Genomic DNA, 24,393 nt, shown 5'->3' on the forward strand with positions numbered 1-24,393 from the left:
TCAGTAAAAGGCACATGACAGCCTGCTTGGAGTTTGCCAAAAAGACTCTCAGACCGTGATGAACAATATTGTCTGGACTGATGAAACCAAGATTTAACTTTTTGGCCTGAATGCCAAGTGTAACATCTGGAGTAAACCTTGCGCCATCCCTACAGTGAAGCATGGTGGTGGCAGCATCATGCTGTGGATATGTTTTTCAGCGGTAGGGACTGGGAGACTAGTCAGGATCGAGGCAAAGATAAACAGAGCAAAGTACAGAGAGATCCTTGAGGAAAACCTGCTCCAGAGGACTCAGGACCTCAGACTGGGGGTGAAGGTTCACTTTCCAACAGGACAACGACCCTAAGCACACAGCCAAGACAATGCAAGAGTGGCTTCGGGACAAGTCTTTGAATGTCCTTGAGTGACCCAGCCAGAGCCCGGACTTGAACCCAATCGAACATCTCTGGAGAGACCTGGAAATAGCTGTGCAGCAACGCTCCCTATCCAACCTGACAGAGCTTGAGAGGATCTGCAGAGAAGAATGGGAGAAACTCCCCAAATAAAGGTGTGCAAAGCTTGTAGCGTCATACCCAAGAAGACTCGATGCTGTAATCGCTGCCAAAGGTGCTTCAACAAAGTACTGAGAAAAAGGTCTGAATACTTACGTAACTGTGATTTTCAGTTTTTTATCTGTAATAAATTAGCAAAAATGTCTAAAAACCTATTTTTGCCTTGTCATACTGGGATATTTTTTAGATTGATGAGGGAAAACAACTATTTGATCAATTTTACTGTAAGTACGTAAGAAAATATGAAAAAAGTGAAGCAGTCTGAATATTATCCGTAGGCACTGTATATAAAGATGTTAAATTATTCACAGAATTGTGATAAGAATGTGCACAAAAAAAGCTTATTAGAATCGCTGATTTCTGCGGATGTTATGACGAATAATTGCAATATTTCATCTTCAAACATGTCAAATGGATGTGTACATGTGATGTCATTGATGTGAGCAGATTCAAATGATATACAATGTTATCATATGAATTGTTTTCATCAAACAACTGCATACATTACAATGTCAAATTCCATAGAAATGTCAATCTGTTTTCACCTGATGTTGAGAGCAGCAAACCATTACACGTAGTTAGTCTAAATGAACATGCATTCTTACTCTGGGGCTGTTTACTAGAATACTACAAGTAATATAATTGACCTCAACAGGCCCAACATTGGATTTCACTACATTGTAATGGAATATACGGGGCAGGTTTATAGTCCTCATAATGAAAACAACTACTAGGATAACATTGTATATCATTTTAATAAGCTCACATCCATGATTATTCACATGTACATTATTTCCATGTTTAAGGATCAAATATTACAATTGTTGATGCTATTGTGTTCATAGGTCAGTGATTCTTTCTGACAGCCTTTTAGGCACATTCTTACCACAATTCTGTGAATAATAATTCCTTATCTGGCCCACCTTGCTCATTTGGTTGTGTATTCTAAAACACTATGAACATTTTAAGATATTTTAGGTCATATTACAATTATACTGAACATAAATATGAATGCAAAATGTAAAGTGTTGGTCCCATGTGTCATTAGCTGAAATAAAAGATCCCAGAAATTTTACATACACACAAAAATCTTATTTCTCTCAAATGTTGTGCACAAATTTGTTTGCATCCCTGTTAGTGAGCATTTCTCCTTTGCCAAGATAATCCATTCAGCTGACAAGTGTGGCATATCAAGAAGCTGATTAAACAGCATGATCATTACACCGGTGCACCTTGTGCTCAGGACATTAAAAGCCCACACTAAAATGTGCAGTTTTGAGGGAGTGTATTATTGGCATGCTGACTGCAGGAATGTCCACCAGAGCTGTTGCCAGAGAATTTATGTTTTTTTCTCTACCATAAGCCACCTCCAACGTTGTTTTAGAGAATTTGGCAGTACGTCCAACCGGCCTCACAAATGCAAACCACGTGTCACCATGCCAGACCTCCACATCCGACTTCTTCACCTGCAGGATTGTCTGAGACCAGCCACTCGCATAGCTGATGAAACGGAGGAGTATTTCTGTCTGTAATAAAGCACATTTTTTGGGGAAACTATTTCTGATTAGTTGGGCCTGGCTCCCCAGTGGGTGGGCCTATGCCCTCCTAGACCCACCCATGACTGCGTCCCTGCCCAGTCATGTGAAATCCATTGATTAGGGCCTAATGAATTTATTTCAATTGACTGATTTCATTATATGAACTGTAACTCAGTAAATTAATTGAAATTGTTGCATGTTATGTTTATATTTTTTCTCAGTATATATTTCATACAGGTATGGTCATGCAAAATTTTCCAGTAAGACCCCATTGTTTTGTTTGTCGGCCATATTGGACAAAGGCTTCTGTGGGGTTAATGAGTGAATTCTGTGATGGCCCTGTACTGTGTCTACAAATCTTTTTAAAAACCTGCTCTAACTGGTTGTGTGCAATTTGATTCCTCTATCACCAAAGTTAGAATCCCAAAACATAGCTTCCCCATTACATAGAATTCTAAGCTTGCAACATTCTAATGTCGATGGCACAATATTGGCGATTTTGTTTAACAATAGTTGTAACTGTTGCTTTCGAAGTTTGAATGGTAATTTTATGACCTTTCAGAACATCTTGTCAAACAAAGTTTAAAATATATCACGTTTCCTCTTTAAAGCAATTCATACAGGTAATTCTAATATGTACCCTAGAGGTCAAAGGTCGAAGTTCTGTTGACCGAAACATTCAGAAAATATGTCTGATGAATAGCTGTGAATCTAAGCAATCCAATGATATATGACTGAAGAGTATAAGTGAGCAATAACTAGTTGTATACTGACATTCTTTGGGGTAAAATCCCTATGGGAAAAATGAATGGGACGGAGGGATGAAATAAAGAGTTTTATCACAGAGGACGCTACCATTGATGCACTGCTATCACACATTTTCCAACTCTAGGAACATTGACCTTCAAAAAAAAATCGCTATGAGACTCCCCTGACTCATGGACTGTACTGTTGTCTTCAATTTTAAGTTGCATTAATGTAAAATCATTTTATTTTATGTCTTTGTTGGGTAACCCTTAATTTGGATGTTTCATCATAATGCCAACATAAGGTTGTCTAGATTATCATTACACTTAATGAATATCACCTTTAAGCCATGACTCCCTCATGTTAGTATTATGCTGGGACATTGAAATAAACTGTTACCCTAAGTTGTGTCATTCAGTGTAAGAAATGCTTAGTCCGGTGAGTGTAAATGTGTGTTTGTGTGTTTGTTTACGCTCTACGTTATGTTGCATTGTTTCCATCATATAGACTTCTTGAGAATAGTGCAATCCTGGATCAGTACGAACGGGCTTCAATGAAATATGAAAATACGGACCGGAGATTCACATCAGCATAATGGCGATGGTGATGGTGATGAAGGACTTATGGAAATAGAGAATATGAAATATGTAACAAACTGGAAGAAAGTAGCTACAGTGATAAAAACAATTGCCTGTGTATAGACTGGCTTAAAATAATTTAAACTTGAATTTAAGTAGGCTTTTAATCAGACCCACTATTGTCACTTCAGATTTTGTAATCTTATTGACTGGACATTAACAAGGTAGATTATTATCAAACAAAACATTGGATGAATATCTACATTGTAAGATGCAAGTTTGTTGCTCAAAATCATCAATGGACTATTGTGATTAGAAAACCTTCCTCAGTTCAATGTTTAGAGCATGTGATTTTGTAGGATTTTTGCAGCATATTATAAATGGTATTTTGGGGTATCAATGCTTGCAATTTTTCAGTTTGAGGAAAGATGTAACATTTATCAGTAATAATTAGGCAATAAAGGTAACTCAGTAACTAACCTCAGTGTAATTACCCCTCTCTGAATAAAAAAAAAAAAACTTTATATGATAATTGAAAATGCTATGGTATGACTTGTGCATGCTTTTTATATCCATTAAAACATGAACAAACTAACATCTAGATTGAAAGTCATCCACTAATGCACTACATGCATCTCAGTTATAAATAAGTTCACTATAACATAAACAAAGGAAATCTATCCATAAAAGTATTATGAGTGGTATTAATTGATTGCATGCTAATTCAACTAAATTGAAAGTCAAATGTCAATACAAAACTAATCTTTAACATTTTCATTTTCAAATGTTGATTCCTCTCACAAATTTTTTTTAAAAATTCAAAGTGTAGTTGTTTATTATTTGACATAAACAATGTAAATTCAGTTGATTTGTCACACCCTCTCTTTTCGTAGCCTGTAATCTTTGTACTCAGACTTTTCTACTGGGGGTATTTGAAAAGAGGAGACTTTTGAAAGACATAAATAATACTGTTCAGGACTGATTTTATGAATGCTTTGTAAGAAAATAAACAATAAAAGCTTAATCATTTTTATTTCAAGGTTTTATCTAATTATTTTGTTATGTGTTTCACCAGTCCTTATTGTTCAAATGAAATGAAATGAAATTAATTTGGTTGCAAGTAAATAAATATGAATGCAAACATACACATGTGCACGCACACAACACACACACACATGCACACACACACACACACACACACACACTCTCACAAACGCACCCCATTAAGGTACACCGTTTAGCCACACTAGGACTATACTAAATCAAAACATTTTGATCTCCACTCAAATGTAATGTAATTCCAGTCCATTTTCACTTGAACATTATCAGGGAGGTGTTACAATGTCGACAATAGGATCTATGTTATTGCCTGCATGGTTTGTCTACACTGCTGACGCCTTCAATATCCCAACAATAAATCAATCTTTAGTTTCATTTGATATGCTTGCTCAGTTTTCTCGTTTGCTGTTGTTTATGTTAATGTTGTTGTTGTTGTTGTTGTTGTTTTTTGTAATGCACTGTGTGTAAGTTTACGTGTTCAGTTAATGTTATTTGTTCACTTCATTTTGACACAGCTCGTGATACTGTTATTGTATAACTGTAATGTGAACTTAAGAGACCATGTGAATCAACAATGACGCTGTGTAAAACACACACAGAGAGAGACGGCAACAATACAGTAATGTCTTAACACATGCACAATATGAGCAACATACTTCAAATAGGCTTACTGTATGTTGTAACGTGTTCATGCTTTAGGGTCACATTTGATTTACGCAGTAATCTGTTCTAATGAAACTTCAGGATGGAGAGACATAGAGGTAAAGTGATATATCAAACTGTAATAAACTGTTGTTGTAGTTATTGTGGCCTAGAGTACACTAAAAGTAATGGTGTTTCCATTTCTCTACAGATACTTCAGACCGATTCATCAGTCTTCTGCATCTTGCCAAGTTTGACATGGAACTAACATTAATCTCCCTCATGCATCTTGAGGGAATTGTTGCACTTGCGTTGAGCGGCAAGACCAATTTAGAGTGTTGTGATAAGGAAAAACAGAAGCTTTTTTTTGTGTATGCGTTGGGTTTTTTGTTTGTTTGGATGACAGGTGAGATGCCCTGTTTGTGTTTCTCAAATGTCTGAGATTGTAAAGCCAACGGACACATATCCTGATACTCAGATACTGGACCGAAACTTTAAAAGAAAAATAAATACCTTTAATGTACATTGTTCATGGACTAAAAACTGAACCTGTTCTTTGAAACTTGATTAATGATTTTTTTTTAATCAAACATGTAAGGATGTCATTTTGGTGCTGAAATACCATCTGGAAATCCACAGTATGTATCGCTGTTATGTTTCCCTCCCTCCATTATGGCTCGGTTCTTTCCCCGGATGGAGTGTCACACCCAGGAGAAAGTTGTGATGTCATGAAGGGCATTAACCTTAGTGTTAATCCACGAAACATGAAATATCTCTTTGGTGATTTCTGTGGACTGAAATGGGACATTGGGATGTAATATGTAGTTTCTATGACAAGTCACAGACCTCTTCAGAGAGTAGCCTAATGAAATTGTTTTTCCAGAGATCCCAATTTTGAGAATTTCCAGTCAGATTTCCAACTAGGATCTCAAACATTGGGAATGGTTGTACTAGTGGCTTGTCCATACACACTAGGCTACAGTAAAACAAAATATGTGCTCAATTACTGATCATGAATTAGGCTACTACCTAATTCCTTGATTGCCCCATAGCCTTTCCTTTGCAATATTTTATTTCCTGTCATTCAAAATACACCACGTGACCAAAAGTATGTGGACACCTGCTCATCAAACATCTCACTCCAAAATCATGGGCATGAATATGGACCTGGTCACGCCTTTGTTGCTATAACAGCCTCCACTCTTCTGGGAAGGCTTTCCACTAGATGTTGGAACATTGCTGCGGGGACTTGCCACAAGAGCATTAGTGAAGTCCAATTCATCCCAAAGGTGTTCGATGGGGTTGAAGTCACAGCTCTGTGCTGGCCAGGGAAGTTCTTCCACACCGATCTCGACAAACGATTTCTGTAAGGACCTCACTTTGTGCATGGGGGCATTGTCATGCTGAAACAGGAAAGGTCCTTCCCCAAACTGTTGCCACAAAGTTGGAAGCACAGAATCGTCTAGAATTTAATTGTACGCGGTACCGTTAAGATTTCCCTTCACTGGAGCAAAGAGGCCTGGCCCGAACCATGAAAAACAACCTCAGACCATTAATTCTCCTCCACCCGACTTTACAGTTGGCACTATGCATTCGGTCAGGTAGCATTCTCCTGGCATCTGCCAAACACAGATTAAGTCCATTGGACTGCCAGATGGTGAAGCGTTTCCACTTCCTCCAGAATCCAATGGCAGTAAGCTTTACACCACTCCAGTTGACGCTCGGCATTGCTCCTCCATGGAGACCTGTTTCATGAAGCTCCCGGCGAACAGTTCTTGTGCTGACGTTGCTTCCAGAGGCAGTTTGGAACTCGGTAGTGAGTGTTGCAACCGAGGACAGATTATTTTTATGTGCTAAGCGCTTCAGCACTTGGAGGTTCCTTTCTGTGAGCTTGTGTGGCATAACACTTCACAACTGAGCCGTTGTTGCTCATAGACATCACTGTGCTCTTCAGTAAGGCCATTCTACTGCCAACGTTCCTATGGAGATTGCATGGCTGTGTACTCGATTTTATACACCTGTCAGCAACGGTTGTGACTGAAATAGCCAAATCCACTCATTTGAAGGGGTGTCCACACACTTTTGTGTATATCGTGTATGTGTATGTTTGAGACCCATCTGTTTGCTGAGATCTCTATACTTTGGTAACACGTTAAAGAAATGCTGGGCAGAATGTTTTCAATACACTGATACTAATCTGATTGAGACTTACTGAGTTTGTATATTGGAAAGTGATATTCATTTGTGCTTGTCCATGAACAACGTCACTTGTCAGGGTACATGTACATGTAATCTGTTTACAATAAAGCAAACTGTAATCAGTTACGTTACCAGCAAAAATATTGTAATCAGATGATGGATACTTTTGAAAAACTATGATTACTGATGATTACATGATTACTTCTTGGATTACTTTGACATTTAGAAAGGATGTTTGGGAAAATGTTTTATGACACCATTCTGATTTTTTCAATGGCATTCAATTCAGCATTGAAAAAAGGCGATAGTTCAATTTTGCTCCACCTGAGCGAGTCTGACCACAAGTCAGAGACCACTATGATGACACACCAATGCGTTTGATGGATCATTTTTGTCTTCTTCCAATGCCTCTTAAAGGTAGAAATCGAAAACTGAAGTTACTGATTACAATTTCAGACAGGTAAGTAGTACCTGTAACAGATTACATTTAGAAAGTAACCTACCCAAACCTGTCCCTTGTTATAATGTTGTAGCCTATGTGCTGTAGCTTACCCTACTAGTCTAGAATACGTGAGTATATTACCAAAGAGAATATATGTTTAAAATATACATGTTTTAAAATCTGTGACATTGCTGTGATGTCTATTTCATCAAAGACAGAATTATTTTTAATTTCATTCACTGGGACCTGCCATGGACTTAAACTGCCAATGCCTCTTCCAAGAAAACTCTCTCTCCCATGATTCTTCGCGCTTGTACAGTGACGACATGCATGCGCCAGAGGTTCAACAGCAAGCTCCCTAACTCAACGCTGACAGTCTTGCAAGTAATTATTGAAGTATATATTGAATTGTGTTGCAATTAGGTCATTTATATCGTATAATGGGTCGACTTTAGTAACAGTTAATTAATACTGGGAAATTTTGCGAAATAGGGGCAAGACACATCGTGCGTTTTTTTTGATAGCTGAAGTAGCTAGCAAGTCAACGTGAATAGAGGACAACATGGTGTATTCTTTCATACTGAAAGTTGTGCAGCGTAATTTGCATCAATATCAAACACTGTCAACGCAATCCGTTCTGCGAATATGTAAACGCATGCAGAATAATTTGCACCTTCAGAAACCGTCTACTGCAACATCCAGATTCGTTTTCTACGGGACTGCATATCACTCACCTATTGTGAGCAATCTGTTTTGTACACGGAGTCGAAGCATTTCTGTCGACACAAGATTGAGAAGTAAAGGAGAAGAGAAGGATGGTGGACAGGTGTCAGTACCGAGGCAAGGACCTTCTACTGCACATAAAGGTAAGCCTGTCGAACACAATGTATTGTTATTCAATCAGAGCCCATATGGAGTTTGCCTTGTTAATCACACTTGCACAATAAGAATGAAAGAGACTCAACTATTGAAAGTTTTGGCATAATGGCATCATCATTTTCTTCAGCTATCAAAGAGTTTAGAACTAGAAGGGTGTACCATAATCCGAGTTCTCTCCCTCGCAACAGTAAAGGAAGCTGGCAAAGACTTTACCTACCTCATAGTTGTGCTGATTGGACTCGGAGTAACAGGTGATTTTTTTTTTTTTTTTTCACTTCCAGGATATGATATTGAAAGATCAATTGATGTAATCTGATTAAAAGACAGTGTTGCCCCAACCTGTTGACACCTCTGTGTTTTGCTCTCAGGTGGGTTGTTGTATGTGGTTTTCCAGGAGCTGTTCTCCTCCTCCAGCCCCAACAAGGTATACAGCAAAGCCTTCAACAAAACCAGGTTACACCCAGAGGTGAGATAACAAGCACAGAAACATTACATCAACGAGACAATCTACTCTTAGTCTGCATCTCAGTTGAGTTAATTTATGCGTTTGCCTTTTCCCGGAATGTGTTTTGCATATGAGAGAACTGAGTTAAGACAACATTAACCATCTACGTCTCATTGGGTCGTCTCTTTCCCTGCATCTGCACTTCTCTGAAAACACAGGATTGATAAAAGCAATGTGGTGTCAGGGGTCGCGTTTCACACAAAGGGAAAGAGAAAAACGGAGATCTAAAATCCCTCTCTTTGTAAATTGTGCTGGGCTTCAGTCAGGGTTCGCTCCAAATCATGAATATAAAAGGACACATTTTGTGCTTCAGTTACACTATCTTTGCTCACATCATTGGATCACAAGACAGCGCTCTGACTGATGGATGTGTAGCCTACTTTTCTCCTGTACTTTCCTCTGGTGTAGTTTTTCTCTGGTGTCAATTAAAATGCAAGATTTACTTTAAGCAAAACATTAGGAAATGTAGCTGGCTACATTCTTTCTATGATATAATATTATACATATCATGGCCATGCATCATTTTTGCCTACATTTTTTTTTTAAACGTGCTTTTTCATTGTAAGCTAATTTGCTTATGTGTGGCTGCTAGCCAAATAGCGTTTCACATCTGTCATCTGATGGGGGGGAAAATCTGGCAAATGTGTTGCGTTAATGCGTTTTGTGGGAAGATTGAAGCAAAAAAACACTGTCGACATTCAATATAAAACACAGGTGAAATGGTTTAAAACAGATTTTTGATGGTCTGCTTTTAGAAAAGATTGATTTCTGAAATCTAATTCGACCCCAGGGTGTAAAGTTGATTGTTCTCTTACTTCCTCTTTGTAAAACCACAGGTGATTGGAGTGTTCGGGGAGCCAATCAAGTGCTTCGGTGAAACGTCCCGCCGAGGTAGAAGACAGAAAATCAGGTGAGATCAACGTTTGTTTTTACCATGAGGGTCTTTCTTTATACACTGTGATAGGAATATAAGATCACTGCATTAAACAGACTGTGTGATTACTAGCATGTTTATTATGTTATTTTTTTCCCCCCACAGTCATGTGGAGTACATGAAAGATGGACTGAAGCACATGAGACTGAAGTTCTACATCCAGGGAGAAGAACCAGGCCGGCAGGGAACTGTGCACACAGAATCTAAAGAGGTTAGACATATTCCCTAGCCATATTATTTTATGTGCAATTTATCTGCTTGATTGACCTAAACACTATAGCGTTTAGAGACATTATTTCATTGATATCAGAAACAAGATTCTCCATTAAATAGAGAATAAATATTGTCATAAACGTCTCTTTTTGTTGTGACATAAGGTGAACGTGTTTTAACTCTTTCAACAGAACCCTGAAACTGGAAAGTTAGAGTTCCGCTACATCTTTGTGGAAGTAGACACTTACCCCAGGAGAACCATTGTCATTGAGGATAACAGATAAGATGGGGACTGATTCTCTGACCCGGTCTGAAGAGGTGCTGCAGCTGTCTAGCATCACTCAGATTATGTAGGCAATGCATCACTTTGTTGATGAACTTGTTTGTTTCAAAAAGTTTTTCAACAAATGCCAATAAAGTTTTAGTCTGTTGGTGTTGAACCAAGTTCCTATATCTTGTTGTTTAGTATGAGTTTCAGATTTGTTGGGTGATTTGGAAAATGTACTGCCATTGCTGACTTTTCTGAGGACAATTTCCTTATTTTTGAGAACTGAGTTAGTGAGGGTGAAGTATGATCTCTTTTTGACGTGGCTGTTCCCTTCTGAATGCCAATAACTGGTGTTTTAAATCATTAGCAATGATTTGAAGCTATCCGTTTTAATGCTCCATAGGATAAACGGCTTCTAAAGAATGGTTTACGTTTGTTGTCAAATCACGGAAATGTAATGCTTTTAAAGAAAAGCATCTGATGCAGAGATGTTATTTGTCTATTGACAGTGAAAATGTTCAATGTCTTTGTTCATGAATCTACTACACTGATTAGAGATATGGAAAACCGTTAAAGATTTTGAATTAACTAAGACTCCTGTATTTTGAGAGCAAATCAATAGAATTGTTTTATGAGTATATGGAGATACAAAAAATGTGTGACTTGATTTAAACTGCCAATAATAAAGGATTCACTGGCCATGTGAAGTTAGACATATTCTGTCACACTGCAAATGTTCTATCCCACGCTGAACTTATTGGAAATACATTTTAGAAAAAGTCTGTTGGTACTTATGGAACACAGGAGGTTGGTGGCACCTTTAATTTGGGAGAAAGGGCTCATGGTAATGGCAGGAGCGGAATAGGCGGAATGGTATCAAACACATGGTTTTCATGTTTGATTACATTCGCTCCGTTCCAGACATAATGAGCCTTTCTCCCCTCGGCAGCCTCCATTGTTATGGACAGTATTGTTTTTATTTCATTCTGGCAATATTTGATAGGATATTATAGCATACCCAATATTACGTATGCAAATGTTTACTCGGACCTGATGAAATTAGTGTAAACATCTTATGACTGACGGAGTACAGTGCCTTCGGAAAGTATTAAGACCCCTTGACTTTTTCCACATTTTGTTACGTTACAGCCTTATTCTAAAATTTATCAAATAAAAATAATTCCTCAGCAATCTACACAAAATACCCCCTGATGAAGAAAAGTTTATTTTTCAATTTTTGCAAATATATTAAAAATAAAAAAACATCTACCTTATTTACAAAAATATTCAGAACATTGGCTATGACACTTGAAATTGAAGAAAAAAAGAAAAGGTTCTTGGCGTATCCTCTAAGGGTTCTTCAAAGAACCCCTTTTAATGGATCCTCAGAACCTTTTGGGGTACATTTTGTAACCCCCTCCCCTATTATTATAATAATATGCACAACAATAACACCATGTTTTATTTGTCTGTGTTTATTATTATTATTTATTATTATTTATTAGTGGCAAAGCAGAATAAAATCATCCAAACTCCCAGCAAAGTCCAATGGGTATATTAATGGTCTGCGTATCCATAGCCAGAATGATTTTGCAGAGCATAGTGAACAGGTGTAGGGAACAGGCATAGTGAACAGGTGTAGGGAGGGTTTGTTAAATTTGTTAAATTATACACATTTACAAAAAATGCACACAACAGTATTCATTCATACCTTGGTTTTTGAGGTAAATGTGAATGGAAAAAAAACACTTTTGATAATGGTTTTCATACACATTTAGTACCTTGTCCACCCAGTATATAGCCTCGCTGGTTATTTTACTGCTGCTGTTTATTATTTGTTACTTTTATTTTCTATTTTACTTAACACTTATTTTTATTTTTTTCTTAACTTCTTAAAGCATTGTTGGCTAGGGGGTGGTATTTTCACGTCCGGATGAAAAGCGTGCCCAAAGTAAACTGCCTGCTACTCAGGCCCAGAGGCTAGGATATGCATATTAGTAGTAGATTTGGATAGAGAACACTCTGAAGTTTCTAAAACCGTTTGAATAATGTCTATGAGTTTAACAGAACTTATTTGGCAGGCAAAACCCAGAGGACAAACCATCCAGGAAAAAATGTTTTGAGGTCACTCTTTTCAATGGGTTTTCTGTGTGGATCTATATTTCTAAGGCACTTGCTTGCAGTTCCTATTACTTCCACTAGATGTCAACAGTCTTTAGAAATTGGTTGATGTTTTTCCTTTGAAAATGAAGATGTAGGGCTGTTCAGAACGAGGGTCGCGCAGGTCGCTCCACCTTGTTTTTATCCGCTATTGAACACAGTTTATCCCGTCTTAAATTTGATTGATTATTTACGTTAAAAACTACCTAAAGTTGTATTAGGAAAGTTGTTTGAAATGTTTGACAAAGATTACAGGTAACTTATTAGATATTTTGTAGTCATGTTGCGCGAGTTGAAACCGCTGTTTTTCTGGATCAAATGCGCCAAATAAATTGACATTTTGGAGCTATAATGACAGAATTAATCGAACAAAAGGACCATTTGTGATGTTTATGGGACATATTGGAGTGCCAACAGAAGAAGCTCGTCAAAGGTAAGGCATGAGTTATATCGTTATTTCTGAGTTGTGTGTCGCGCCTGGCTGGATTAAATATGATTGTGTTTGTTTGATGGGGTGCTGTCCTCAGATAACAGCATGGTTTGCTTTCGCGGGTAAAGCCTTTTTGAAATCTGACATGGTGGCTGGATTAACAAGAAGTAAAGCTTTAATTTGGTGTATTGCACTTGTGATTGTATGAAAGTTAAATATTTATAATAATTTAATTTGAATTTGGCGCTCTGCCATTTCACAGGATGTTGCCAAATCGATCCCGTTAATGGGATTTGATCCCTAAAGAAGTTTTAAGTGCTTGTATGTAAGCATATCACTGTAAGTAAGGTCTGTCGTATTCGGCGAATGTGACAAATACAATTTGTGCGGTGCTGTGAGGTGTTTATTTGCTTTTATCTTTGTTCCTATGCACGCTGGCAGATCTAGTTTGACTTGGTGATGACTTGAAGCGGACCTTCTGTATTCTCCCTCTCCCCTTCATCATAGGATGTGTAATGGCACACAGGATGTCTTCTTTAGAAAGGGTTTGTTTTGCAGGGGGCACTGAAGTCCTATAACAAATGATGGCACTCTTACAAAGTAATATAAACAAAACAAAAATGAACAAGAAAACGAATTGTCAAAACAACTGCCAAAGTGAATCATTTTTCAAAAACATTCATTGCTTTAAAATCAACTCTCTTGTTCATGGAATAAATGTTGCTACAAAAATGACTAAATAAACAACCATTCTGAATGTTATTTTTCATTCATTGACCACAGTCTGTCTTTTAAATCTTTTTACATTTATATTCATATTTTTTAAATAAACCATTTTAATTGTTTTACTTGTCTTTTATTTATAACTGATTTGACTCCCTTCCTTCTGTCTCTCTCCTCCTCATAGCCATGGAGGTGTAGAATGTATCTAATGTCACAGCTATGTCCCAAGTAAACGGCATGTTATGAGAAGGGCATTGAATAATATCTGATAAATGTTGATGAATATCCCTCCAACTCTTCATCCAATGACTAGATGGAAACTAACTGGTTGGATCTGGTACATTTACAGAAATGTTGATTGATGTGCTTTGGCTCAGTAAATAAATAAATGACATGACCCCCTCCCTTCTTTCCATTCTCCTATTCATAGAACTCCAGCTCATCGATGGGTATCCAGATAAGTAGTTTCAAGCAAATATCTGTGAGTTTTAACCATACCTCCGTAGCTCAGAGTTGTGCCTCTTCTTCATTCCTGGTTTGAATTATATGGTTTGTTTTATATGGTGAAGCTGTCTTTTTCCAGGTTCCAATTGATGCCTAAGTTTTACTGAAGAGGTATTAGATATACCCCTAGATCTTTAAGGCGATCCTCTGGAACAAATGCTTCCATGACTTTGCTGCTGTTAGAGGCTATCTTGTGCAGCCTCGCGCTTGACTCAGCTGACATTTATTTTGTTCTTTTCAAGAGGTCAACTGCTTCCTCGTCTCTGGGGTATGAGGTAAGTCCATCGTCCACGTAAAAGTTTCTCATGACAAAACTGTTTTGCATCTGTGCCGTGCTCTTCTTCACCCTTCTGGGCTGCCCACCTCAGGCCGTAGACTGTTTGTTTGTTTTTCATTTTCTTCTGTCAGTGGTTACTGTATGTGCTCTCTCATTGGGGTTATGTGCAGGTGAGTTCTAACCCTGCCCCCGAACACGCTAACACACATTAAGGGTTCCAATTATGGCAATGAACTCAAGGATACCATTTGTATGTCTCTGTATCCAGTATGAAGGAAGTTAGAGGTAGTTTTGTGATTCAATGCTAATTAGCATTAGTGCAATGTCTGGAAGTATATGGTATCTACTAGCATGTTAACAGTTACCATATACATTGAGTATACAAAACATTAGGAACACCTTCCTAATATTGAGTTGCACCCCCCTTTCGCCCTCAGAACAGCCTAAATCCATCGGGGCATGGACTCTACAAGGTGTCTAAAGCGTTCCACGGGGATGCTGTCCCATGTTGACTACAATGCTTCCCATGGTTGTGTCAAGTTTACTGGATGTCCTTTGGGTGGTGGACCATTCTTGATACACACGGGAAACTGTTGAGTGTGGAAAAAAAGTTTTTGACACAAACCAGGGAGCCTTGCACCTACTACCAAACCCCATTCAAAGGCACTTAAATATTTTGTCTTGCCCATTCAACTTCTGAATGGCACGCATACACAAGCCATGTCTCCATTGTCTCGAGACTTAAAGATCCTAGAAAATCTATGCACCCTCAATCATGAGAAAGGAGAATAGGTCACAGCCTATAGGTGAGCAGAAGTGTAGATGATAAATAGTTTCCATTGGAAAGTATACTATATATCATTGTGATACTGTATGTATTTTAGTCTTGCGTTGCTACACTCCATAGCCTTGTCTTCACTGTGCCAGGAAGACTGGAGATCAAGGTTCAGTTGTATTAGAGCAGTTTAAAGGGCATCAATGTCCACCAATTCAAGCATGATTATTGTCAGTGGATGATAATATTTAACAGAGCTTGTTAACTTGCCTGGTTGTGTCAGTCTTTCCGTCAGACTAACCTAACTCTGGATTGCACGACAGAAGCATGTTTTCAGCTCATCAAAGAACTGGCCAAGGAGGTGAAGGATATCAGTAAGGTATGACAATATTCACAATCACACATAAACCCACACTGTCCCAGTCATTCATTACATCAACAACAGAAAATACTAAGTGAAGAAGCTGTTCATTGACAGACTTTGACATATTAAAAAAATACAAACCTCCACATCAAGACTGTTACCACAGGTGATATGAACAGATATGGCTGTACTTGACCTTCCTTGCAGCATGCTCAGAAGAGAGTGGTAATAGAAGAGGTAACTGCATCACTTCAATAGCAGCAGGAGTCTCATTCTGGAGTGGTCCAAGGAGCTGAACCAACTAACCCGGGTGAGCAGGCTAACTGGGCAGTTACAACAGAAGGAAATATTTGATTAAACCTTAGTGGCCATGCACCTGTGTTTATGTATTTACATCATGATGGCTGAGAAATTCCCTGTAGTATAAGGTTTGTGTCATGGGTCAGGTGGTCAAACATTTTACATGGTCCAACTCATTCAACAGAAAGGAGCACACCACTCCGAGGCTGCAAAATATTTGGAATTCAGATCAGCCAAAAACGATGTGTTTTTTTTTAATAAATGACCCTCTAAATAAACTAGCAGAGTGCACATGCAATTTAATTCTGGGTTCCAAATTTAAGGAATGTTGAAATACAAGCCAAAATTCAAGGTAGACAAATAGCAATTATGGATAACTGAACAAGCAGATCTTTACCATCAAACTTTAACATAACAGATGCAATCATATTTCATGAAGCACGTGGATTGTTACCAGTGATTAAATGAACAGATTACATGACAATGGCGTTTCTACCTCGCTTGTAGCATGCCCGGAAAAGAAAATTGGAAAAAGCTGTCACTCCACCACCTATCAGCCTAGAGAGCAGCAGGAGTCTCATCCTAAATCTATCCAAGGAGTTGAACCAACTTGAACCAGTATGCAGGCTTAAACATACCATACTGCCAAAGGAGATCATTCATTGTCTTTGACTCCCAGTTCATGTAGTATTTACTCAATTGCTGTTATAGATTTGGGTCTGCTTTACATCTGGACCTCATATCTCATTTAATATACAGGTAACTGCCAAAATAAAGGAAACACTTGAGTAAATGATGGATACAAAGTACAGTGCATTTGGAAAGTATTCAGACCCCTTGCCTTTTCCCACATTTTGTTACCTTACAGCCTTATCCTAAAAGGAATTCAATTCATTGTTTTTTGTCATCAATCTACACACAATACTCCATAATGACGAAGCAAAAACAGGTTTTAAAAAACCTGAAATATCACATTTACCAAATGTTCAGAACCTTTACTCAGTACTTTGTTGAAGCACCATTGGCAGCGATTACAGCCTTGAGTGTTCTTGGCTATGACGGTACAAGCTTGGCACACCTGTATTTAGGGAGTTTCTCCCATTCTTCTCTGCAGATCCTCTCAAGCTCTGTCAGGAAGGATGGGGAGCTTTGCTGCACAGCTATTTTCAGGTCTCTCCAGAGATGTTCTATCGGGCTCTGGCTGGGCCACTCAAGGACATTCAGAGACTTGTCATGAAGCCACTCCTGTGTTGCCTTGGCTGTGTGCTATGGGTCGTTGTCATGTTGGAAGGTGAACCTTCACCCCAGTCTGATGTACTGAACGTTCTGGAGCAGGTTTTCATCAAGGATCTCTCTGTACTTCTTTGCCTCGATCCTGACTAGTCTCCCAGTCTCTGCCGCTGAAAAACATCCCCACAGCATGATGCTGCCACCACAATGTTTCACCGTAGTGATGGTGCCAGATTTCCTCCAGATGTAATGCTTGGCATTCAGGCCAAAGAGTTCAATATTGGTTTCATCAGACCAGAGAATCTTGTTTCTCATGGTCTGAGAGCCCTTTGGGTTCCTTTTGGCAAACTCCAAGCAGGATGTCGTGAGGAGTGGCTTCCGTCTGGCTACTCTATCATAAAGGCCTGATTGGTGGAGTGCTGCAGAGATGGTTGTGATGCTGTTGCTAACGTTTCTTTGCTACCTGCCAACTTTACAGTTTTTACCTTTTTTAATTACCGTTTTATATTTTTCATTAAACTTTTCCCCCCCGGACGCTTTATCTGGACATGGTTCTACACGACCTCCACCAACCGAAGCTAAGATGTAACATTAACATCATGCCTTCATCATTGCAATCGCTGTACTCGTAATCTACAGGAGAACAAGGATAGCTGTACTGCAAGCCCAGCTTCAGACGCAATCGTTAGGCAAGGGTAATTTTAAGTGTAGGAAGGGATGAAACAGCGTCTGTACCACCAATAAGTACAGATACTAGTATAAATCCCCTCGCACGGTCCCCGCAGCCGGACAATTTTCTCATGGCTTCTGGAAGGAAATGCTGTAGGAATGCTAAACCGGTGTCGCTCATTCAGCTGACAGAAACTTTCAACCGGTTCTCCCCATTAAGCAACGAGTCAGTCAGTGGGCAAAACTAAACATGGCGGTGTTCGCCTTAGCAATCTCACTGGAATAAAGACCTCCTCCATTCCTGTCATTATTGAAAGAGATTGTGATATCTCACATCTCAAAATAGGGCTACTTAATGTTAGATCCCTCACTTCCAAGGCAGTTATAGTCAAGACGTTTGTGTTTTGTAAAATGTTTTTGTTGTACTGTATGTGTGTTTATAGTTTTGTTTAATGTTGTGTTAGTGTATGTAAGTTGTTTTGTCTGAAACGTTGTTCCCTCTGTTGCTATTGCACCAGGTCTCTCTTGGAAAGAGATGTTATCTCAATGAGAAAAAACCTGTATAAATGAAGGTAACATTTAAACATTTTAAATAAAAATTGACTGAAGTGTTTCCTTAATTTTGTCAGTTATCTGTACATTTATGGAAAATATATTTGAATATTATTCCAATGTAGACCTTTTGAGAGGCACATTTTTTTTAATGTGACAGACCCATTTATCTATTTCAATAGTACTCTTATTAGCCTTTTTAATCACTGTGAGTTCTAGAGTAGACACATGTTATAATATCAAAACGTAAAAATAAACAACATTTTTACAATTTTGGCACAATTCATCTTTAGTTTGGGATGGTTTAAATTGCACTTTGCGACAATTCTGATTTGATTTATTAGGATCCCCATTAGCTGACGCCGATGGCGACAGCTAGTCTTACTGGGGTACAGCACATAATTAAAAAAAACATTATAGACAAAATACTTTACAATTGACATACACTTAAGAACATGAACATTTAGTGTGTGTGTGTGCATCTGTCAGTTACACATGCATGTCCGTACATACACACAACAAGTAGGTCACATGGGGGAGAGGTGTTGTGCTGTGAAGTGTTGCTTTATTTGTTTATTTAAACCAGGTTTGCTGTTCACTTGTGCTATATAAGATGTAAGGGAGTTTCATGAACTCATGGCCCTGTATAATACTGTATATTTTCTTGAATTTGTTCTGGAACTGTGAAAACGTCTGGATGGGTAAGTGTGTGTCAGTGCTGTGTGTAACTATGCAAACAATTTGGAATTTCCAACACATGAATGTTTCTTATAAAAACAAGTGACAAAGTCAGTCTTTACTCAACTCTCAGCTAATAGAGACTGACATGCATGGTATTAATATTAGCCCTCTGATTACAGTGAAGAGCACGACATGCCACTCAGTTCTGGGCCAGCTACAGCTTAACTAGGTCTTTCTTTGCAGCACTTGATCATTAGAGCCTGCAGGACTTGCTTTGTGGAATATGGTGTCAAAAAAGCAGAACATCTCTTTATAGACAGATCTCTCCCCTATATTCAGGAGTGCTCCAATGTATAAATAAATATTTTGAAAGTTCAAAACGAGTAAAAGTTTATGAACATTTCATAAATGCATTCCTATGTTGTTGTGTAACTAGCATACTATTGGTGATGACATAATATTGTGTCAAAAGAGTTTTATAGCGAGTGATGCTAGTTTGGCTATTTTAGCTAGGCTTACATTAGCTAGCTATCTGAACTAGCACCAAAGCTAGCACAGTATCCGGATCTTCCCCTTTTTCTTGTCAACTGCAGTTTCAGATGAGCATCACACACTTGAGTCAGTGTTCACCTAATTGAAAAAGTAACTAGTGCCCTTAAGGTACCAATGCAAAAGAGGAGAAAAGTGCAGAACATAACATGTTTGGGGGATTGCAGGTGGACTGTAAGTTAATTAATGAATGGCTACTTAACTTGCTGGCTAGCAAACTACACAATGGTTTCACAATTCACAATAAACGGGCACTATGTAGTCAGCTAGCTAGCTATACCTATTGTCAGTAAATACATCATTTAGCTCATAAAAGCAGTATCTAAGTCATGTTAATAAGCTAACCACATCATTGTTAAGGCCATCCATTTTTGTCATATGATAATGGTATTTGGTAATAGGATTATGGCAGGGTTCAAAGACAGGCAATAGAGAGAGTGAGAGAGAGAGAGCACCACCCACATTGAGGCAGGGAGAGGCCGAACAGATCATCAGGTGAGAATTTGAGTTATAAGGCGCTATCAGTTCAACTCCTCATCTTTGCTGACTGTAGCCCGTGCTATAACAAAACAGTTGTTGCCTGCATTTCATTTGGTTGTTTTGGCAGGGTTCAGAGACAGTCAGTAGAGAGAGGGAGAGCACCACCCATGTTACGGCACAGGGAGAGGACAAACAGGTTATCAGGTGAGAATTTGGAATATGAGTTACAATGCAGTCTGCTAAAGCACTTTGCACAGAAATTTACACCGCACACAGATTGGAACTATCGGTTCAGCTCATCATCTTTGCTGACAGTAGCCCAAGTGCTTTAACAAATGTTGTCGCTGCATTCTGATTTCATTTGGTTGCCATGGAGGTTGACGACGTAACAACAATAAGACAAAGCAGTCTGCCATATCCACCAGGAGAAGCTGGATACCATAGATAGGGAAACAATATGCTAGAATGTCTTTTCTGGCAGAAACAGACGTAAAAAGGTATTTGATGCATTTAAGTGAATTGAGACTATAGATCTGACCCTTCTCTTTACCACTAGACAGACAGTGCATTCACAAAGTATTCAAACCACTTAACTTGTTCTACATTCTGTTACGTTACAGCTTTATTATACATTTATTCCCTTGTCAATCTACACAGCTATTTTCAGGTCTTTCCATAGATGTTCGATCGAGTTCAAGTCTGGACTCTGGTTGAGACACTCAAGGACATTTAGAGACTTGTCCGGAATCCACTCCTGCATTGTCTTGGCTGTATGCTTAGGGTCGTTGTGCTGTTGGAAGGTGAACCTTCGCCCCAGTCTGAGGTCCTGAGCGCTCTGGAGAAGGTTTTCATCAAGGATCTCTGTACTTTGCTCTGTTCATCTTTCCCTTGATCCTGACTAGTCTCCCAGTCCCTGCCACTGAAAAACATCCCTCAGAATGATGGTGCCACCACCGCTTGGCATTCAGGCCATCAGACCAGGTTTCTCATGGACTGAGTCCTTTAGGTGCCTTTTGGTAAACTCCAAGCGGGCTATCATGTGTCTTTTACTGAGGTGTGGCTTCTGTCTGGCCACTCTACCATAAAGGCCTGATTGATGGAGTGCTGCAGAGATGGTTGTAACGGTCGTCTGATGAAGAAGGATCGGACCAAAGCGCAGCGTGGTAAGTGTTCATGATTTTTATTATCACTGAACACTAGAACAAAATAACAAAGTGAGAAAGGAAACAGTCCTGTCAGGTGCAGAACACTAAACAGAAAACAACTACCCACAAAACACAGGTGGGGAAATGCTACCTAAGTATTGTTCCCAATCAGAGACAACGATAGACAGCTGTCCCTGATTGAGAGCCATACCCGGCCAAAACAAAGAAATTCCAAAACATAGAAAAATGAACATAGAATGCCCACCCAAATCACACCCTGACCAAACCAAAATAGAGATGTTCTGGGATTCATCCAATGATATTGAGGAATGTACCACCTCAGTCATCAATAAGTGCATTTACGGCGTCGTCCCCACAGTGACCGTACGTACATATCCCAACCAGAAGTCATGGATTACAAGCAACATCCGCACCGAGCTAAAGGCTAGAGCTGTCGCTATCAAGGAGTGGGACACTAATCTGTACGCTTATAAGAAATACAGCTATGCCTTCAGACAAACCATCAATTCAGGACTGAGATTGAATCCTACTGCACCGGCTCTGACTCTCGTCGGATGTGGCAGGGCTTGCAGACTATTACAGACAACAAACCCATTACGGACTACAAACCTAGCCGCGAGCTGCCCAGTGAAGCGAGCCTACCAGACGGGCTAAATGCCTTTGATGCCTCTTCGATAATCACTCTCCCTCGCTTGGGCAAGGGACATTTAAGGTACACTCGGATGTGACGATGTAGAATGTAATTCAAGGGCTGAGGCTTTAGGGCCGAGGACTGTCTACTTTGAATTTGGACTGCAGCCTAGGTAGGAGGAAGTCAAACAAATGGGTGCTTAATGGCGTGTTCAAAACAACTGCAAACTCTGTCAAATACGAGGTAAAATCATGACGCCAGGGATCTTAAGGTCGGAAATTCGGAGCTACCGAGTTCCCGAGTTGGAATTTCCATTGGAATTTTGGAGTTCCGAGTTCCCACTTGGTTTGAACGTAGCAAAAGAAAGTGCATTAGTGTCATGGCAGCAACATTCACTTCCGGTTTCACGATTTTGCCTACATAATTCAAGTCTGCGGTAAAATGCTATGTATGTGAAATCTAGAATTTGTGCATAGTGCATAATGTTAAAATAATGTTCCTTCTGTGGCTCAGTTGGTAGAGCATGGCGCTTGTAACGCCAGGGTAGTGGGTTCGATTCCCGGGACCACCCATACGTAGAATGTATGCACACATGACTGTAAGTCGCTTTGGATAAAAGCGTCTGCTAAATGGCATATATTATTATTATATTATTATATTATGTTACAAAATTATAACTAAATCTGGGAAAATAACTAGTACTTTATATAAGATACATAATATTATAAGGTGGAGCACATTGAGAAATGGTTGGAGCTTAAGTAAATGAATGTAAAGATCATAATATTCCATAGACCCTATTAATCTAGTCTATGTATGGTGTTATTTCTTGAATGACTATCATCTAAATACCCAGCAGCCCTTTCTACTCCACCCATCCCTTTAGTCCCAATGCAATACACTGTAAGACTATAAATTACATATTAGCTTATAGGGGAAAAATTATTATATGTGCTGATGTAAAGGTGGGGTTGGAAATACTTAGTAGGGTCTGTAGAATCTATATATGGTGTCATTTCATGGGGCTTTGAATAATACTGAGTGCTGCTAGCCTTTTACTGTGGTCAAATGGCTTAAAATCGGGTGCCTGGACACTACGGTACCAATCTAGAGCTGAACATTAAAATATTTTTTTGTGCAGATGTAAAAGTGGGTTGGGGAGTACAGGATCTGTAGAATCTATATGTGGTGTCATTTCATGGGGGTCTGATTAATACGGAGTGTTGCTGACCTTTTACTCAGCCCATTACATTGGCCACAGCACATTACACATTGGCTTATAGAGAAAAACCTATTATATATTCTGTTGTAAAAGTGGGTTGTGGAGTACTCAGAAGGGTCTGTAGAATTTATATATCAGTGGAGGCTGTTGAGAGGAGGATTGCTCATAATAATGGCTGGAAAGTCGCAAATGGAATGGTATCAAACACATGGAAACCATATGTTAGATGTTGTTGATAACTTTCCACTTATTCCCCTCCAGCCGTGCCCGTCCTTCCCAATTAAGGTGCCACCAACCTCCTGTGGTATATATGGTATCATTTCATGGGACTCTGAATAATACGGAGTGTTGCTGGTCAAACATTTTTTTTTTGCTCTATAAACCAATATGTATTCCATATACAGTTGAGGCCAATGGAATAGGTGGAGTAAAAGGCCAGCAACACACGGTATTATTCAGAGCCCCATATAATGACACCATATACATTGTACAGACCCCACTAAGTATTCCCTATAATACTTTTACTGCGGCACCCAGAATAGTTTTTGCTCTATAAGTCGATATGTATGCCATATACAGTGATTAGCATTGTGGGCATTTATTTTTTACTTCCGAATATGTTTTAAAAACCCACATTTAATGAAAATGTAATTTAAATATGAGCAAATATGAATCATTGTTATTATTTAGAGAATAACTTTTCGTATATCATGGATAAATACAGGTTATTTATTGACATGTTTCTACTATTATGCTGGGGACTTTTATTTTGAAAAGTTTCAAAATTCCGTGACCCGGACATAATTTTTTTATGCTAGGTGGAGGGGAGTCATCACTAGGGTTCCAATATCTTTTTATATAGATGATATTAAATAAAATGTGAAGGGAGGCAGAGTGATTGAGGGCAAAAGGTTGATCAGTAGGAAAGAGTCAAAGAAGTGAAAGCTTATCAGTGCTGTTGAGGTTTAAGAAGGTTTCTCCTGGAAAAGTAGACTTGATTCCTTAGTTTCAATGTCAGAGGATTTGGCCCATCTCCATTGCGGTGTTTAAAATGCCAAAGATGGGACATGTAGCTGTTCAGTGTGAAGGAAAGAAAAGATGTGCCAAGTGTAGAGGGGAACATTA

The 24,393-nt window shown here is 38.9% G+C and overlaps 2 protein-coding genes across 7 annotated transcripts in view; both read left to right on the top strand.

Moving 5' to 3' along the window:
• Positions 1-7,911, top strand: part of neto1l (neuropilin (NRP) and tolloid (TLL)-like 1, like) — a 175,305-nt gene extending 167,394 nt beyond the window's left edge. For 4 of the 6 annotated variants that reach the window (XR_004821032.2, XM_035741731.2, XM_035741726.2 and 1 more), the window contains one exon: positions 3,344-4,447. Coding sequence is in view for 3 of the 6 variants with exons in the window: in XM_035741731.2 (XP_035597624.1) it covers positions 3,344-3,431 (88 nt within the window). In the remaining 3 variants the exon portion in view is untranslated. Of the gene's footprint in view, positions 1-3,343; positions 4,448-5,326 lie in introns of those variants that run through there. The other 2 variants (XM_035741729.2, XM_035741730.2) reach the window with 1 other exon arrangement.
• Positions 7,912-8,069: 158 nt separating this feature from the next.
• Positions 8,070-11,254, top strand: timm21 (translocase of inner mitochondrial membrane 21). Its single transcript, XM_035741734.2, has 6 exons — positions 8,070-8,622; positions 8,824-8,886; positions 9,004-9,101; positions 9,977-10,050; positions 10,180-10,285; positions 10,479-11,254. The coding sequence occupies exons 1-6, from the start codon at positions 8,319-8,321 to the stop codon at positions 10,569-10,571; spliced, it is 738 nt and encodes a 245-aa protein (XP_035597627.1). The 5' UTR covers positions 8,070-8,318; the 3' UTR covers positions 10,572-11,254.
• Positions 11,255-24,393: the final 13,139 nt, after the last annotated feature.

This window comes from Oncorhynchus keta, chromosome 28, assembly GCF_023373465.1.
Source record: "Oncorhynchus keta strain PuntledgeMale-10-30-2019 chromosome 28, Oket_V2, whole genome shotgun sequence".
In the NCBI taxonomy this organism is placed as follows: Eukaryota; Metazoa; Chordata; class Actinopteri; order Salmoniformes; family Salmonidae; genus Oncorhynchus; species Oncorhynchus keta.